The following is a 19,004-nucleotide window of genomic DNA, read 5'->3' as shown; positions in this document are numbered from 1 at the left end:
CTTTTTAAAAGTACCTACCAACTATCGCAAAGATCGGCTCATTATGTTTCTTTATCTTTACTTTCCTTATCTGTCTATTTCAAAAATATCTCTTTCATTTCCATAATACGATTAGTAGTGATTTCGCACTAACACAAGTCAACATAGTAATTATATCATGATGAAAGCAGTTTTTATTGCATTGCTTGCTTGTGCTTTTATTGTTATATGTGCATCCTCTGGTTGCAAAAAGAAAACAATAGGTGAACAGCATTCAATAGTTAAATAAGTAGATAAATCTAGCGTCTTTTCAGAAAGAAAGTTTACTCAAGCAGAAAGATCGCTAATAGTAAAAACACATAACAGTTTACGTAAATCTCTTGAAAAGGGTCAAGTTAAGGAACAGCCCAGGGCTGCCAAAATGAAGCGTTTGGTAAGTAAATATCATCCCTAACTGCACAAATAATAGTAATTTTTAGAAGTGGGATGCGCGTTTAGCAAAACAAGCACAAAAAATTGCCGATACATGTAAATTTAAACATGTGCCTGTGAAGGATGGTAATGATCGTGCATGTAAATAAGTAAATGTTAACGGAGAATTTTTAGTGCGATGGGCTGTCGGACAGAATCTGTTTAAGTTATCATCTACAGACCATATCAAGGGTATAAATGTAACAGAAGCTATTTATGCATGGTTTAATGAACACGAATTATATACTTATCCTCATTATACAAAAGAGAGTGGACATTATACTCAAGTAAAATTTATTTTTTTATTATTTTCGATTTGTTATTTCAATGATTACTGTTACTCTTGAAGGTAGTCTGGGCGAATACTAAGTATGTTGGCTGTGGATATACGTTCTACAAAGCAGGTGGAAAATTTAAATACCAGAAATTACTTGTGTGCAATTATGGACCAGCGTATGCTTTACACATTTTATAATTACTAATTAATGGCAGAATCGTCATTTTTAGGGGTAATGTTCAAGGGTACGCGCCGTACAAACCTTGGTCAAGACATGAAAATTAGTTATGCATGAATCTAAGCGCATGTATAAAATTAAACGAAGTGAGTAAGGTCGCCAATATATAGCATATTTTAAATAATTGTTGTAGAGTTTTTTTTTTAGATATTTAGAATACCAAGGATGATCACATAGCTTCCTGGATGTAGTCTAACACTTTTGTAGTATTCAGTACACTTTGTAATCTTGTATAAATAAAATAACGGTATTTAGCTATTTGTTTTTTCGATTTGTCTATGATGTTTTGCAAGTGATACATTTTTAAGTGAAAAATAATTAGAATAGTATTAAAATAACACTACTCTATCCAAGGAACTCATATTTCACTCGAAAGATTTTTTTCAGTTTGTGACAGTACTGCACTGAAATGTACCAGCTTCACACATGTGAATTTTGCGTGAAAACTTCAGCAGAATAAACATGTCATATGCAGGCAGATGCGTTTATTCAAATAATGCAATTATTGAATGAACCGGTAGCTTCTTCTATTCATTGTATAATATTTGTTTCGATTATTAATAATAAAAAAAATGGTCTAATGTTATTATTTAGCCGGAATTTTCATAAATTATGCTTTCAACTAAACAAAAAAGTTTTATGTGTCCTGCATATTCCCGTAGAAAATAATAAACGCTATACTTAATATTTAACAAACGCTTTTTTTAACTTTTGCTCATGCATATATAGTACCATATTTAGAAAAATGATCGAAGGTTATGTCGACAGAACTTCCCTGACCCCAAGAGTATAATAATAAAACATATCCAGTTTTTTCAAAACATTATGAAATTTGATTTTGCGAATTTATGTTTTTTGAGAACTCCTAGAAGTTAAAATAAATATATGTATGTAATGTTCAAGTAAAAGTAAAGAAGCTTGCTACGCGTGTGTTTCAAATGAGTTTTTTCTTTACAAAATTTTGTGATCTCGTCATCAACATTTTTGCAAGGACACGTATAATCAGTTTGTCCAGGTAAAGTTTGTCTAGAATTATAAGAATTTTATGGACTCCCAAAGTTAATTCGTTTTACAGCCCTGTTGTCAATTTTATTGTACAGCTGAAGAGCGGGGCGAAGTCAGGTACAGAAAATATCGGCTTTCCCCTGACAGGCTCTTTACCTGTACAATAGAATTGACGCCTGGGCTGTAAAACGAATTAACGTTGGGAGTCCATAAAATTCTTATAATTTTGGACAAACTTTACAGTGCTATACTAATAGTAACATTATTGCAGTATTGTAGTAAACAGTATCGACCTCACCTGACCTGACCTCATTCATTTTTTACTTCCCGAGCGTAAGCAAAGAAAGTATTGTAATCGAGTCCATCGGCCGACTCTCTACTTTTACGTTTTCTCGATCTTTCATGACCCCTAGAAGACAAAGAAATAGATCTGCCATTTCCGTCTGTCTGTAAGGTCTGTCTGCCGTCCCGGATTTTTATTAGACAGATAATCTCCGAAAGTACTGGACCGATTGTTGTGAAATTTTGTACTTATATTAGGAATATCATGTAGATGGTAAAACGCTAACCAAAACTTGTCTAATCATCCCCACCACTAATGCGATGACGTCACTTCAAAATTGTACATAGTAAATGGGTTTTAAATTGTATAAAATAACATAGTCCTACACATGTAGTTTACAACTCCGAATTGAGTTTTCACCCGAAACGTCCACATTTTTGGAAAAAAAATCAAAATTATAAAACAACATTTTGAAATTTAATTTTGAATCTGCTAACCAGAATGCTTTGAAATGTTGCAGATGTTTTAAGGCTATAAAGAGCATCATAAATCTTTAGTCAAAATATATTTGGTTATCCCCTCCAAAAACTTGATGACATCAGCTCAAAAGTTTGCCGAACTATGTATCTAAAATGTACAAAATATGATGAGTCTGTACTTGTGATCTATCACTCCATTCATATTTTTTGGATTTGCATATACAGGGTAACTCAAAAAAATTAATGAATGCGTACATTTATTTTACTGATTTACTCAGGAACTACAAAACCGAATGCTTTGAAATTTTGAAGATGTTTTGCAATTATCATAAGCATAGTAACTTTTTGATCAAAATGTATTTGGTCCTCCCCCCTAAAAAATTTATGACGTCACTACAAAATTTTGCTGAATAAACCCTATCTAAAATGCACAAAATATAAGAATAAGAATAAGTTTATTGCGCAACTAGAGCAACGTACAAAAAGTTAGAGTGCAGGCTAACCCTGATACTAATACGATTCTAACTCATACCTACACACATTAAACATTCAATATACAAATAGAATACGTAAATAAGTAAAATAAATAAAACAACTTAACAAACATAGTCAAACTTAAAATTGACGAACATTAACATTTATGCCGTGACCATTTATCAGACTTGATTCTCTTTTACTTCCCGAGCGTAAGCAAAGGAAGTATTGTAATCGAGTCCGTCGGCCGACTCTCTACTTTTACGTTTTCTCGATCTTTCATGACCCCTAGAAGACGAAGAAATAGGTCACCCATTTCCGTCTGTCTGTCCGTCTGTCCGTCCGTCCGTCTGTCCGTCCGTCTGTCCGTCTGTCCGTCTGCCCCCGGATTTTTATTAGACAGATAATCTCCGAAAGTACTCGACCGATTGTCGTGAAATTTTGTACTTATATTAAGAATATCATGTAGATGGTAAAACGCTAACCAAAATTTGTCTAATCATCCCCACCACTAATGCGATGACGTCACTTCAAAATTGTACATAGTAAATGGGTTTTCAATTGTATAAAATAACATAGTCCTACACATGTAGTTTACAACTCCGAATCGACTTTTCACCCGAAACGTCCAGATTTTTGGAAAAAAAATCAAAATTATAAAACAACATTTTGAAATTTAATTTTTAATCTGCTAACCAGAATGCTTTGAAATGTTGCAGATGTTTTAAGGCTATAAAGAGCATCATAAAGCTTTAGTCAAAAAATATTTGCTTACCCCCTCCAAAAACTTGATGACGTCAGCTCAAAAGTTTGTGGAATAAATCATATCTAAAATGTACAAAATATGATGAGTCTGTACTTGTGATCTATCACTCCATTCATATTTTTTGGATTTGCATATACAGGGTGACTCAAAAAAATTAATGAATGCGTAAATATATTTTATTGATTTAATCAGGAACTACAAAACCGAATGCTCTGAAATCTTGCAGATGTTTTAAGGTCATAAAGAGCATAATAAATGTTTAGTCAAAATATATTTACTTATCCCCTCCAAAAACTTGATGACGTCAGCTCGAAAGTTTGCCGAATAAATCATATCTAAAATGTACAAAATATGATGAGCCTGTACTTGTCATTTATCACTCCATTCATATTTTTTGGATTTGCATATACAGAGTGACTCAAAAAAATTAATGAATGCGTAAATATATTTTATTGATTTAATCAGGAACTACAAAACGGAATGCTCTGACATCTTGCAGATGTTTGAAGGTTATAAAGAGCATAATAAATGTTTAGTCAAAATATATTTGCTTATCCCCTCCAAAAACTTGATGACGTCAGCTCGAAAATTTGCCGAATAAATCATATCTAAAATGTACAAAATATGATCAGTCTGTACTTGTGATCTATCACTCCATTCATATTTTTTGGATTTGCATATACAGGGTGATTCAAGAAAATAAATGAAAGCGTAAATTTATTTTACTGATTTACTCAGGAACTACAAAACCGAATGCTTCGAAATCTTGAAGATATTTTAAAATTATCATAAGCATGGTAAATTTTTGATCAAAATGTATTTGGTCGTCCCCCCTAAAAAATTTCTGACGTCACCCTTAAATTTTGCTGAATAAATCCTATCTAAAATGCAAAAAATATGATGAGTTTGTACTTGTGATTTATCATTCCATTCATATTTTTTAGATTTTCTTAAGAGGTGGTTCAAAAAAATTAATGAAGTCAATTTATTTTATTGATTAAATTAAAGGCAACACTTATTATTAGTATTACGTTTTACCATCTACATGATATTCCTAATATAAGTACAAAATTTCACAACAGTCGGTCCAGTACTTTCGGAGATTATCTGTCTAATAAAAATCGGGGACAGCAGACAGACGGACAGACCGACGGAAATGGGAGACCTATTTCTTCGTCTTGTAGGGGTCATGAAAGATCGAGAAAACGTAAAAGCAGAGAGTCGGCCGACGGACTCCATTACAATACTTCCTTTGCTTACGCTCGGGAAGTAAAAATTAATGAATGCGTGAATTTATTTTATTGAGTTAATTAGGAACCACAAAACCAAATGCTTTGAAATCTTGCAGATGTTTTAAGGTTATAAAGAGCATAATAAGTGTTTAGTCAAAATATATTTGCTTACCCCCTCCAAAAAATTGATGACGTCAGCAAGAAAGGTTGCCGAATAAATCCTATCTAAACTGTACAAAATATATGAGTCTGTACTTGTGATTTATCACTCCATTCATATTTTTTGGATTTGCATATACAGGGTGACCCAAAAAAATTAATCAATGCGTAAATTAATTTTATTGATTTAATCAGGAACTACAAAACCGAATGCTTTGAAATCTTGCAGATGTTTTAAGGTTATAAAGAGCACAATAAATTTTTAGTCAAAATATATTTGGTTATCTTCTCCAAAAAACTGATGACGTCAGCTCAAAAGTTTGCCGAATAAATCCTATCTAGAATATGCAAAATATGATGAGTCTGTACTTGTAATTTATCATTCCATTAATATATTTTGAATTTGCATATACCGGGTGACTTAAAAAAAATAATTATTGCATACATTTATATATTTTATTGGTTTACTCAGGAACTACAAAACCGAATTCTTTGAAATCGACTGCGAGAAAAAACATAATAGGCATGCAGTCGTCATGTTTCCGACAGCGAGGGAAGTACTGTCTAAACTCTTTAGACCATTTTTTTTTAATTACCCTGTGTAAGCAATTCTGAAAAATATCAATGCAATAATAAATCACACGCATAGACTCATTATATTTTGCACATTTTCGATAGGATTTATTCGGCAAAATTTTGAAATGAAGTCATCAATTTTTGGGGATAAACAAAAAATATATTTGGGTAAAAAACTTACTATGCTTATGATAACTTTTAAAACTCACTAATTCACCAATTTTCTTGAGTCATCCTGTATAAGCATTTCCAAAAAATTAGTTGAAGGTTATTGCGAAAGAACTTCCCTCGCGCATAAAATGCAATACATTAAATCCAGCTATTTCGAAAAATTGAAAGGTTTGATTTAGCGAATGTTATTTTATGTGATAACCTTTATACGTTACAATAAAGATATGCATGTAATGTCTAAGTAAAGGTAAGCGTTTGTTTCAACTGAGTTTGTTCCATTATAAAATTTTGTGACGACGTCATTAATATTTTTGCAAAGACACATATATTAATTGGGATAGATGCAGCGTAATAGTAATAACAACGGTACTGCATTTTCAAATTTAATCAATAAAATATAGAAACAATTTAATCACATCCCCCATGTGTAGTAGCAGTGGTGCAGCTGAACTGAAAAGCATCTTTAAGTACTCGTAATTTAAAACAAATAGCGATAACGCTTGTCGAGATCATAATGTGATTCGGTTGCACTGCTTCGACTTCCGCTTATTAAATTAATAAAACATTGCATTTTATTTAGATTTTCAATGTTGTAATTCACATTTGGTTAATTATAACTTGTCTAGATCTAGGTATGGCAAACATTTCTCTAGGGGAGGCTCAGTATCACCTGGTCTCCCCCCGGCTACGGCCCGGTCTATGGATCATGAAATGTCGACCAAATATGAAAGTACCAAGTCGCCCAATGAACTCCATTCTTTCCGTGGTTTACACTCAATAAGTAAAAATGACCTCGCAGCAATAATTTAATAAGGATTTCATGTGTTTATATTTATACAACGGAAGAATGTCACGTAGAAATCAGTTTGATTTGAATGAGTTTGTCGCTCCAAAAGACAGGATTAAAATTATTTATTAAGACACAATCGAACAAAATGTTCTGAATATTATTATTATAATTATTTTAAGGATAGTTACACAGACTTAGGAATAATTTTTGATTTCAAATTAGCCCATAAGATGTACGGTTTTTTTTATAGAAATATTAGTGATTTTGTAACGTTCATACTTTATGCACGCTAGATTTTACTTTGGCAAGATCACGCTTAGAGTATGGAGCTCTTATTATTAAATATATGGTATCTAATATGATGTCCGTATTAATAATTTAGAGTTGGTACAGCGCAAATTCCTCAAATTTTTATATTTTCGTGTAGACAGATTCTATCCGGAAAGAGGGTTAATGTTATTTGTTACTCGTAAAGAGATTTAATTTTGTTTCGTTAAAAAAAAGACGAATTGTTACTCTCGTCAATATTTTGTTCAATATGCTGAATAGTAAAGTTGATATGCCCCAGTTGCTTAGTAAACTAAATTTTAAGGTACCCAAAATGAACTCGCGACAGCGTACTAGGTATATATATTTTATTGTTCAGCGAATAGAATCAATGTTCTACGCAGATCTCCAGCTAATTTAATGTGTGATTTATACATATGATGGGATAGCGGGAGATTATAACATAAATATTAATTCTTTTCAAATGTTGCAAACTTGTAGGAGTCTACAATATTAATTAATAGATTATTTAGTTTAGTTAAATTTTTAGTTTTAACATTATGTAATGTTTTCAGTTTTAATTACAACGTTGCCAGTAATTGGGTGTAGGTATATTAGCCTATTGGGAATAAATAATTTATTTATTTATTTATTGTATTATTTATTTATAACGAACGGACACCATCAAATTGTTGCGGCAGATAATTATCCAAATTTTAGTTAGCGTTTTACCATTTACACGATATTCCCAATACACATATAAAATTTGACTACAATCGGTTCAGTAGTTTCGGAGATTATCTGTCTAATAAAAATCCGGACAGGCGGAAAACAGACAGACACATGGACATGGGATACCCATTTCTTCGTACTCTAGGGGTCATGAAAGGTCGTGAAAACGTAAAAGGAAATAGTCGGCGGACGGACTCGATTACAATACTTCCTTCGCTTAGGCTCGGGAAGTATAAAAATACATTTACCGCAACACATTTACCGCATTTCTTTATCAGTGTCATACTGTGATGTGTAACTTGTCACATTAGAAAATTAGTTAGTCCAGGTTTTTTTACATAGGAATAATTTTTAAACATTATTATTATATTAATAGACCGATTTGGTGTGTGATAATAAACAATTAAAAAACAAGAAACATTCTGTACGGACAAAATTACATAACTGCATTTAGCCAATCTAATAAATGACACCTCTGTCCCACTCCAGGAGAGGATGACAGTGATGACACAGAAGTGAAGTGCCGACATGGCGCGTCGGAAACATGTATCTAGCTCCTATTCGATCTAACAATTATTATTATTAATGTTGTTATTGTTATGGATCCACCACTTACTCGGAAATTACCGGCGTTCAATTAAGTCTTTTGTCATTTCGACTATTAATTATTATTATTATTATTATTATTAATGATATTAATGGCGTTAGAAGCTTTGATGACTGCAACTTTCTCTCTCTAGATATATCACGTCGCACCATTGGTAGGTACCTTCACTGTTTTCTTTCCAAGAAGATCGCAAAATAAATTATCCTGATGAACAGTTCTGAAGCAATTATGACTTCAGATGTGAAACTTTTACAGCTCTTATGTCAAGGCTGCAATATTGATTTAGTTGCATTGTATAAGAAAATATAATACACCTTCCACACGAACTATGAATTTATATAACAATTAATGTAGGTACAAACAAAGTGAAAAATAAAATGTTTAATAGCAGTAGTCATTTTCAAGGTTGTAACAATTATATTTTGCCCCACGTGGATAAATTAAGTACTTAATGTATTTTGTTTAAAAATTATTTTTTAGATGAACACTACTATAAGTAGGCTTTTTGACGTTTGTCATGTAATGCTAAAACTAACACTTTAAGCCACTGGTTTTAAAAGCGAATTACTTTTAACACTCGGCAACGATAGTTTAAAGTTGCAAACATTTGTGAAAAGTTTTATATATTTGTAACTAATAACAAACTGACCGTTTCTATGAACTTGTTCACATTTGCACCGGTGTTGTCCATCGTTTGTAAAAATTAATAATAATTAAGAGTTTTTATTGCTTTTTACAATGTTTATAAAAAAATCGTTTACCTATGATATTTATGTTAAAATGATTTTTTTGTTCGTGTGATTGGGGAAATTATTTCGTTCGTTCCTCAAGCTTCCACACCCACAAAATAAAATCTCACTTTTAAGATTTTATATCATAATAGGAATAGCTATTTATGTTACTAGTACATAATGCATAGATTTATTGGACGCGTCCTTTTATAGCCGAGCGAGCGAAGCGAGCAAGTCCAATAAAAATCATTATGTACGTGTGACATACACAACTTTTGTTTGACTCAACAGAAGAATTTTTTTTGCAACTTTTTCATCTCCATTTAAAAATCACTAATAAATTTCAGTAGGCATTGCTGTTGTCACTGTCATATGAATTGTCTTGCAGTCCAAATTACTTTACAGTTCAATAAAGTGATCGATTATGTACAGTTGGAAGTGTCATAAATGACATCGTTATGATTGAGTCAAACATAAATAACTATTTTCTCTTGTAAAATGGAATAGCTCATAAATGTCAAATTTTATAAAATGCAATACAATTTGTATTTGGCTCATAATTAAAAGTAAATGAGTGAATTTATTTAATTATAATAGTACTTAAAAAATATAGAGCTTGGGTTCTTTTTATAAGTTAATATTTAATTTTTGGTCCTAATGGAAATCAGAAGTGCAAAAGCCTTTTCTATTCATATGTTCTAAATTCCACTATGCTCGAAGGTAGTAGCAAAATATACAATTAGAGTTGCCTTTTCTTTTCTTTCTCTCGCTTGAGTTGTTAATTTCAGTCAACAAGAATTTTGTTTTATCTTATTTTAACAACTTCACGCTCAACTTAAAATTATGTTTTATCGAGTCGTTATTATTAAAATTACAGTTAAACTATTAACAGTATACTATCCTCAAACGTATTTGGCGTTTATGACTTCACACCAATTTGACTCCCATTATAATTCAATAGGCCGTCACAACCGGATGTTTTAAACCCGCTCACTGATACCTACCTGAAAAGACCTTTTCTGGTAAAAGCACAGGGCAGGACTGAGTTTTGCATTTACCGACAACTGCGCCTTTCGAGTTTTTTATTTTAAGTAAAAACAAAGTAACTTTGTACTCAATCATTTTTTATTACAGCACAACTATTTACTTATTAACTACTACTGCTTATTTATTGATCGAAATAGTCACTGTCATCATCACTCGACTCTTCTAAATTAATAATTAACGGTGTTATCAACCGTGCCCTGTACTGGTCTTCTTCTTTTGTGGAATGTCGTACACAATTGGCCCACATTTCGGCAGTTATTTTGGAAGCTTCTTCCGTAATTATGTCAATTGTTGCACTACTAAATTTTGGTGCCGTATTATTCCTTCTTATATTATTTTTCATTTGCGACCAGATTAGTTCGATGGGGTTAAATATACAATGGTACGGCGGAAGTCTAATCACCCTAAATCCACGATCTCGCGCCATAGCATCTATTTTATATTGTTTCTCAAATTTTCGAGTGTGTAACACTTCTAATAATTGTATCAAATTCGCTCCGAAGCCAGGTAGGTACAAGCATTAAGGATTATATTGTTTGAGAAGTATTTCTTGGAAGTGGTTAACGACTTAAATCCGGTCCCTTATTATTTTCGGAAATTCCGTTATTTAAGTGTATTAAAAGTATGTTTGAGACGTTATCCTGTTACTTTTCAACTTGAGTTTGCTTTGAAAGCATTTAAAACAGTACACGTGTGTCAATATGTCGAAGATAACTCAAATTAATTTATAGATTAAATCTTTTCCTGAATTTATTCTTCAAGAAGGCACTGTGTTTTGTAGCTTCTGCTACAAACCGCATTTCTACTTATAGTAAACCAAGAGCTATAAGATTATATGGCCATCATAAAATCATTCCATTGTGTCGAAGTTAAGTTGTTTACAATAGAAAAGGTTTTAGGGTCGTAAATAACGTGTCCACTGCAGCTCGACCGGCTCTTGTGGTTTCGTTCAGGGGCGGGTTTCACTAAATATCAAACTCCACTACTCCACTATTTCTTTACTACCTGCAGCCGCTGAGGGTTCCGAAATAACCACTCGCTTTGAAAGGCGGCCCTGTTAAATATGAGCAAGAAATGTTTAGAAGATGATTTATTGCCAACCGGTAAGCTTAGTGCGAACCACACAAAGGGGGTATTTATTTGCCGTCAACTACTTCTATGATGGCCATATAACCTTATAGCTCTTGGTTCACTATACAAATATATGTTTTTGGGATCACCGGCAAAATTTTTTGCTACAATATTTCGAAAAGTATTTAAAAATAAATTGTTACAAAAATACTAATTAAATGGCCTGTTATTATTTTTTTTTATTTATTTGTCACTATTTAATGTAAGACAATAATTTTTAAAAATTTTAACAAACAAAATTACTCTGAGTCCGGTCCTTCGCGTCTCGACCGTCCCTGGCACGTGGCATGGTTTACATTTACTAAGTTTTATGAAGGGTCGGCTGTAAAGTACTTTAAACGTCAAAGCCATAAACGCCAAATATCTTTGAGGATAGTATACCTACGTATTCGTCTTAATTCAGCCTTTTTTTTTCCTTCCCAGGATTTCAATATTTTGAAATGACGTAAGCTTCGTTGTATTTACGACTTAGAAAAAGCCAATTTAGCTTAGAAACCACAAAAAGGACAGTTCTGAATTCATACAGATATTTTAATTATGTACATGTTTACGGTAAACCGCTAACTCAGAGTTTATGTTCTTATCCCCTTCAAAAACTTGATGACGTCAGTTTAAAATTTTGCTAGATAAATCCTTGCTAAATTGTACCAAATATTACGAGTTTATACTAAGATCACTTTAAAAGGATTAGTAATAACATTTTATGACATAATTAGGATTATTTGGTTGGCAATGCTGAGTCAGCTTTTCGCCGTAGGGTCCTTGTAAACTTCTAAACCCTGTCGCGTGCCTACAGAATTTTCTGTGCTGCCCCAAGCCGACGGTCTTTGGCGGTCGTACCTGCATAATTTATGGTTTTAGAGTTTTGCAGGTTGGGTTCTTTGACTAAAGTTGTAAAATATTATCGGATCGGTATGTTTTTAAAGTGATCTTAGTATACACTTGTGATTTAACTATTCACCATTATTTTTTAGAATGACTTATTCAGAATGTTTTAGGTAATAAAATAATAAATTAAGCAGTTTATTTTATCGATTGAACCAAAAACATCTTATCTCAGCTTCGTTAAAATTCCAAGAACAGAGTTCTGTTGTAATTAATATTATACTCTACCTATCCTCTATATGGGTTCTTTTGCTAAAAAATTGATGACGTTATCACAAAAGTCTTTTGTACCATACGTTTAGCATGCTTATTTATCTGTAGTTTAATAATAATCAAATAATTTATTTTCATTTTAACTTATAAAACTTATCATAAAAAGCTAAATTATCCGAACCAAATTTTACAACAATTTATATAAAAACCTGAATTTGTCTGACTCTCTTTCAGGAAAGTTCTCTCTAAATAAATTTCAATTTGATGACTAAGGTCATCTCAAAATTTTACTAAGTAAATCTCGTTTGAAATTTATAGTGTGACATGCTACTTATTTTTTCGTGGTTTAGTAATGTAGTTATATTTTTTAGAACATTATCAGTAACTGAGTTAGTGCTAAGAAGGTCACGAAAAATTTATGAAAAGGGTTTGGCGGAAGTGGTGTCATGGAAAAACTACTGAAACATATTCCTGACACTTTTATCAAATTTTCGACGCTCTCTTTTCTGTCTGTCCCCGACAATGTTATACCGAAGAGAGTGTTAAAAATTAAATTAAATTTAACCGTAGATATATACTCAAAGTTACTGGCCCTTTTAATAAGAAAAAATGAAAATTATAAATCGAAAATTTTTACTGTACGAGATGAATGAAGCATTGTTTAATTTTATCCATTGTAAAAAATAATTTGTTACACGTTATCTGAAATGTGTAAACTTAATTTGTCTGAATTTAAATAAACTCATAGTTTGTTTATTGTAATATGTGCACTTCGCTGAACATGAAGGTTCACTTTTGCGTGCGGATATCATTCATTAAGAAAATAGTGGAAGTTCTACAATAACAGTAATTTTACTCAGATAGTTTATTTGTAAATTGTGCGTTTCAAGATTTTACAGAAAACCGGGAAAATCTGTAAACGTATAAAAAGAGGAACACTCATTGTGAGTAGCAAATTTGAAATGATTTACTTTGCTATAGTTGCTGGTATTGTTGCTTGTACGGGGGTTACACTGTGCGAAGCCACATGTGGTGAACTTTATGGTAAGTAGGTTTAACAAACTTTTCACTTAAGTACCGCATTTCTATATTGACGTTCATTTTAGACGAGTCAATTGTGAACAACTTCTTTTATTTAGATTAACATTTATCAGTTTTATTTTTCCGAAATAAACCTCATTCATTAGGGAAAAATTTATAAATAAGTTTATTCTTTCAGGTAATCAAATAAGCCAGGCGGACAAGCAAACGATAGTAGACATGCACAATTATCTGCGCTCTTTAATCTCTCAAGGGAAAGTTCCGAGACAACCACAAGGCAAAAATTTACGTGTTATGGTTGGTAACTAAAATCAAGTTACTTTTTAGCTTTATTGTTTTGAAAATCATACCTGTATATTAAATAAACAAATCAATGATTTTGTAGACATGGGATAATATATTAGCAAAAGAAGCTCAAAAAATTGCCAATACATGCGAATTCAGTCATGTTAAAGTATATGATCGTAAGCTTCCAGATAAATAAGCTAAATAACCATGATTACTTTCGACTTTGTAGAACGATTTTCTGTAGGTCAGAATTTGGGATGGACGAGTTCGAGTGCCGTTTCTGGCAATAAAGAGTGGCAAGCAGTGATTCAGCGCTGGTTTGACGAACATAAGGACTTTAGGTATCCCAATGTTTCTAAAGGAGTGACAGGACATTACACACAAGTAAGTCTGTTCATAATATATAAGTAAATCAAAAATAAATGTAACGGTTTTCAAACGAAATAGGATAATTAACTGAGGCTGTTGTGATTTACACTAGTTATTACATTCTCTTAGGTTGTTTGGGCTGATACACATCTCGTTGGCTGTGGTTTTACCTGGTATCGTAAAAATTACTGGCATGAAAAACTGTACGTATGTAATTACGGACCTGCGTAAGTTTTCTTTTATTTGAAGTTTATTACTCACTGTTTTAATAACATTTTTGTTTATAGGGGTAATTATATTGGACAGCCGCCATACAGAATTTAATATCTGTTTAAAATATAGCTTAAATAACTAACACGAACAAATACCATACCAGTAGATTTAGATTTATGTATTATTGTAGTATGTAATTTTAAATTAAAAGTAGTACATGAAAGAGCGTTTAAACATTCATTTCATTTTTTTTTCGGAAGACGACATAGCATGTATACCTACTGTACCATACGGAAGTGCAAACGGGTGGTTTATAATTGTTTTATATCCGATATGCGAAAAATCTAAAATTTATGTATCCTGTTCATTTTTAATAAAATAGATTCATTTTAAAATCTTGTACCACAACGTATCAAAAATAAAAACATTTAATGATGCATGATCACTACGTACTGGAATAGGTAAAAACTAGGTCTAGTAGAGATAAGTCTTAAAATGTTTCTTTTATTATACATGTTTTCGGCCTGATTTAAGTTTTTTTTTTTGAGAAGAATTAATAAACATTTTAAAATACCATAAATATTAACTAAATTAACTAATGCTATAAAATTCTTTAAATCGATTTTATTTTGGAAAAAAGGAAGATTGGCTTTGGTCTTTTATTGCCACGATACAAGTCGTGTTCGTTTTAAACACGAATTTAAAAGTGTAAGCTTTAATATCATTAGTATCGAATTTTGCTGAAAAATTTGTTTTGTTAGTTGCCGGGCTACAAGAAAATTCAATGTTATTACAGTTCTAATGGTAAATGATTTTTTGGTGTTTCGCAACTTGTAAAATGTGAGAATTCAGATTTACTTGACTATCGTTTTCCTGTTGTCTTTTTATTAACGTTTTTATGACCCACATAATCTCCGCGACTCGATTTTCGAACTGATTAGTATGAAATTTTAAATGTATATATTGAGAGTGAATATGAATAAAATAAACTTTGTTATGTTACATAGTATGAACTAATAAGTTATATTTAGTATCTTTAATAAAAGATACAGGTGGATCGTTACAGTATTAATAAAGTTAACATTTCACAATTTTTACAATAATAATAAAGTTCAGCATAAATTCCAAAATTTAAAGATATATTATGCACTAAACCACATATTCATACATAGAAAAGAAATATCAAGAAAGACAAAATTAATCGTGTATAAAACTATTTAAAACCTATTTTGATCCACGGAACTGAAAGTTGAGTATTGACAAAAGCTACTAAACGAAAACTACAAACAGTGGAAATATTTGAAGCGACTGCCAGAAGAAACAAGATCCGAAATGAGAACATAAGGACAGAGTTAGAAGTAGACCCCTTAGAGAAAACGATAGAGAGAAATCAACTAATAAGATTTTTTGGCCACCTATATGTATTCCGGACAAACAACAAGCAAAAACAGTCTGGCAAGCATTATGTAAATGGGCGGACGCCAACTGGGCACCAACTAATCGCAGGTAAATTTTGCGGGTAGTTACCATAGGCCAACTCGGCACCGAGTCCCAAATAAAGATCGGTGAACTCGGCACTACAGCAGCAGGTATGGTAACAAGGGTTAATCCGCCCACTCCCCGAGATACCTTCCCTCTAGTCAAATCGTTATGTGCAAATAAATAACACAAGTCTGCAAATTTAACTTTTGAAAATTTGTTTTTGTTCTGATGGCTGTCTTGGGTAGTTTGTTTAGCGTTGATTACGTCTATGATATCTGTTTGTCGCTTTCACGTAAGGTTTATTTGTAAAACAAGATTAAAACTGAAATTTTTAACTAGTATAAGAATATTATAGAAATATTGTAATAGATTTTTTTCATAATCTGCATACGAAAATTTATTGGATGAGGTGATTTTTCTGCTAACAGGACCGATTTTATTTTTTACTTTGTTTTCTTAATTTTTTGGTTTTTTAAAATTTGTATGTGATAGAATGTTTTAAATAGCTTTTTCTCGTGATTAGCGTTTAAAAATCTAAGCGATGACTCAAGGATTCTTGTTAATAAACATTGTTTTGTTGAAATCCTATAATGTGATACCATTGTTTAGTTTCGGTTCTGTAAAGTTTTTTGAAATAAAAAAAAAACACTGCTATATGTATATGTGTTAGTTATATGAGGCACGTGGAACGAAAACACGAACAACAGTTAACACATTTATTATACAAACACAAGTAAATATACATTACAGTGAACTTGGACACACGCGCGCGCGGACCACCGACCAGCCATTAGTGTGACGTTCGTCTTCGTCATGGCTACGTCATCGCTGGCGCAGTCGCGCAGACTACCGCCGAACACGCACTCCATCTATGTTTCCTAACAATATGTAGGTAAAATCATATACCTATATATGATTTTAAGTAATAAAAGATATTTTGGAACAATTGTTTTAATTTAATGAATTGTACAAATATTTACTGTTAAAAAACATATTTTTATGTTATTTAAACAATATCTCTCGTGATAAAATTTTGGTAGTATTTTTCAGGTAATTAACGTACTAAACTCAGAGATATGTAAAAGACTAGATACAGATATTTAATGTTCTCGTGGACATACGTTTAGGCCCAAGATGTCAGTATACGTTTATATCTCCCTCTTTTTCTCTAGCACGTACAATGGTAACCCGATATCTGAAGGTCTCGCTCTGAACGGCGCAACCAATCAGTTGGCGCAACGTTTGTCGTTGATGCCGTTCTTGTGTTTGTGCCGGTCCCTGTCAGACCAATCAGACTGTGGGTGGTTATAATTATTTATAATTGCCGCCACCAGAACGGGCCAATAACAAGACAACCACCTTTTAGAGAGTGATGGATGTAGCCTACACTTGGCAATCCATAGTACTGGTGCTGATATAGAAAAGGATAGGCGACACAAAGTATTGCTACTCTTAGATCATAGATGTTGGCCCTAGATCGGGAAAGCTATAACCGCATCTGTCTTTTACATATCTCTGACTAAACTCTATCAAATAAGTCATTTCTCTACACGCCAAGGAAGGTAAGGTTTCTGTTTTAATTATATTGAACTTATTCTTTTTTTGTGGAGGAGGGGGGGGGGAGGGATTTAAACGTGCTGGAATTTTTTGCAATTTTTTTCCGTTATCAATGTCCATAAATCTAGTAGTCCAACAGCCTGTCAAAGTTAAGACACGTTTTTTGTTGCAGGCCTATGTAATAATTGAAAACTAGATGAAATACTTTTTATTAAATGCAAAATACTTAGATACAATGATTTATTTTATATACAATTAATTTTATTGTTAATAATTACAAATTTTGTATCTATGTGATACGAGTTTGACGAATTCGTAGTCTGTTAAGATGCCGTTTTTAAGTTGATGCAATTTTTCTTCTAAAAACAATTCGGCTTTTCGAACCCTACGTGTTTTTATCACTGCTGGGATGTGTATAGATTGAATTTTAATATGTATACTGGTCTATATATCGCACTGTGAGAGCAATACTCACGTAACTCAAAACCAGCGTGTTTTGAGTAATGGTGATTTAAAATTCCCAAGTTCGTATATATTATTTGTATCTTAAATACCAAAGGTTTCGAAATACATTATAGTCGTATTGTCAATCTATTATTAATCGTGTTTTTATTCCTTTAGAGTAGAACCTTCTACTCGTTATAGAAAACAAGAAATTTTGACTTACGTGACTATTGCACTGCTACACCATATCAAATATTTTGGCTTGCGTGTTAATAAATTTAAGACAAGAGCAAACTAGCAACACATTGTAATGAAAAAAATATAACAAAACACAAAACGATCACAGTATTAATTCATTTAACATCTACACTGACGGGCAAAAAAACCGGCCACCCTGAAAAATTTCGCAAAACCACTTTAAAACTTAATTTAACTAGTGATCGTTATTTTATTAAAGAATCATTCACTATTGACACATGTTGTACAAATTAGCACAAAAAAGAAGACAATTAAACGCAGAATTAAATTTAATTTAACGAAATAACAGAAACAGACCAAGTACGATATTTTCTTAAAAAAAAACAATAAAGGAGGCTGTTGTTGTAAATAGTGTTTTTCATCATTTGATTATAAGTTTGGCAATTAATAAACGTTTTCACGCGAAAATAATTCCGTTAACTCTTACAGACGTCTTTCAAAGTGTCGCTCTGTTTCTGTTATTTTGTTAAATTAAATTTAATTCTGCGTTTAATTGGCTTCTTTTTTTTGCTGATTTATACATTATATGTCAATAGTGAATGGTTCTTTAATAAAATAACGGTCACTAGTTAAATTAATAATTTTTAAAGCTTCGTTTTGCGAAATTATTCAGGGTGGAATTTTTTTTTTGCCGGTCAGTGTACCTTGGCTAAATTGTTATAAAATGTGTTATAATTGTATTTAATTCGTTTTTTATACATAATTGATTCAGTCCATCGTATTTTTTTTACGTATTGCTAAAGGACCTTCATAAATATTGTTTAATCATTTTCATTTAAGTCTGATGCCGCCGTTGTCGTGATGTTCGGGAATTGATTGACTATTATTTCCTGATATAC

The 19,004-nt window shown here is 32.0% G+C and overlaps 2 protein-coding genes across 4 annotated transcripts; both read left to right on the top strand.

Annotated features, from left to right (window-relative positions):
* Nucleotides 1-98: 98 nt before the first annotated feature.
* Nucleotides 99-1,223, top strand: LOC135126719 (venom allergen 3-like). Of its 3 annotated transcripts, none has more exons than XM_064052824.1 (7): nucleotides 99-242; nucleotides 294-412; nucleotides 459-537; nucleotides 586-737; nucleotides 800-903; nucleotides 958-1,051; nucleotides 1,113-1,223. In XM_064052824.1, the coding sequence occupies exons 1-6, from the start codon at nucleotides 158-160 to the stop codon at nucleotides 1,010-1,012; spliced, it is 594 nt and encodes a 197-aa protein (XP_063908894.1). In that variant the 5' UTR covers nucleotides 99-157; the 3' UTR covers nucleotides 1,013-1,051; nucleotides 1,113-1,223. The 3 variants fall into 3 exon arrangements, with proteins under 3 accessions (XP_063908894.1, XP_063908893.1, XP_063908895.1); XM_064052823.1 differs by having other exon boundaries at nucleotides 1,099-1,223; XM_064052825.1 differs by having other exon boundaries at nucleotides 958-1,055; nucleotides 1,099-1,223.
* A 12,252-nt stretch (nucleotides 1,224-13,475) lies between these two features.
* LOC135127307 (venom allergen 5-like) lies at nucleotides 13,476-14,553 on the top strand. Its single transcript, XM_064053751.1, has 6 exons — nucleotides 13,476-13,557; nucleotides 13,733-13,851; nucleotides 13,940-14,018; nucleotides 14,072-14,226; nucleotides 14,341-14,438; nucleotides 14,499-14,553. The coding sequence occupies exons 1-6, from the start codon at nucleotides 13,476-13,478 to the stop codon at nucleotides 14,533-14,535; spliced, it is 570 nt and encodes a 189-aa protein (XP_063909821.1). The 3' UTR covers nucleotides 14,536-14,553.
* Nucleotides 14,554-19,004: the final 4,451 nt, after the last annotated feature.

Source organism: Zophobas morio, unplaced genomic scaffold, assembly GCF_036711695.1.
Source record: "Zophobas morio isolate AGI-343-1 ecotype UQ-CSIRO unplaced genomic scaffold, CSIRO_AGI_Zmor_V1 ptg000011l, whole genome shotgun sequence".
In the NCBI taxonomy this organism is placed as follows: Eukaryota; Metazoa; Arthropoda; class Insecta; order Coleoptera; family Tenebrionidae; genus Zophobas; species Zophobas morio.
This window is presented reverse-complemented; position numbering and strand designations above follow the sequence as displayed.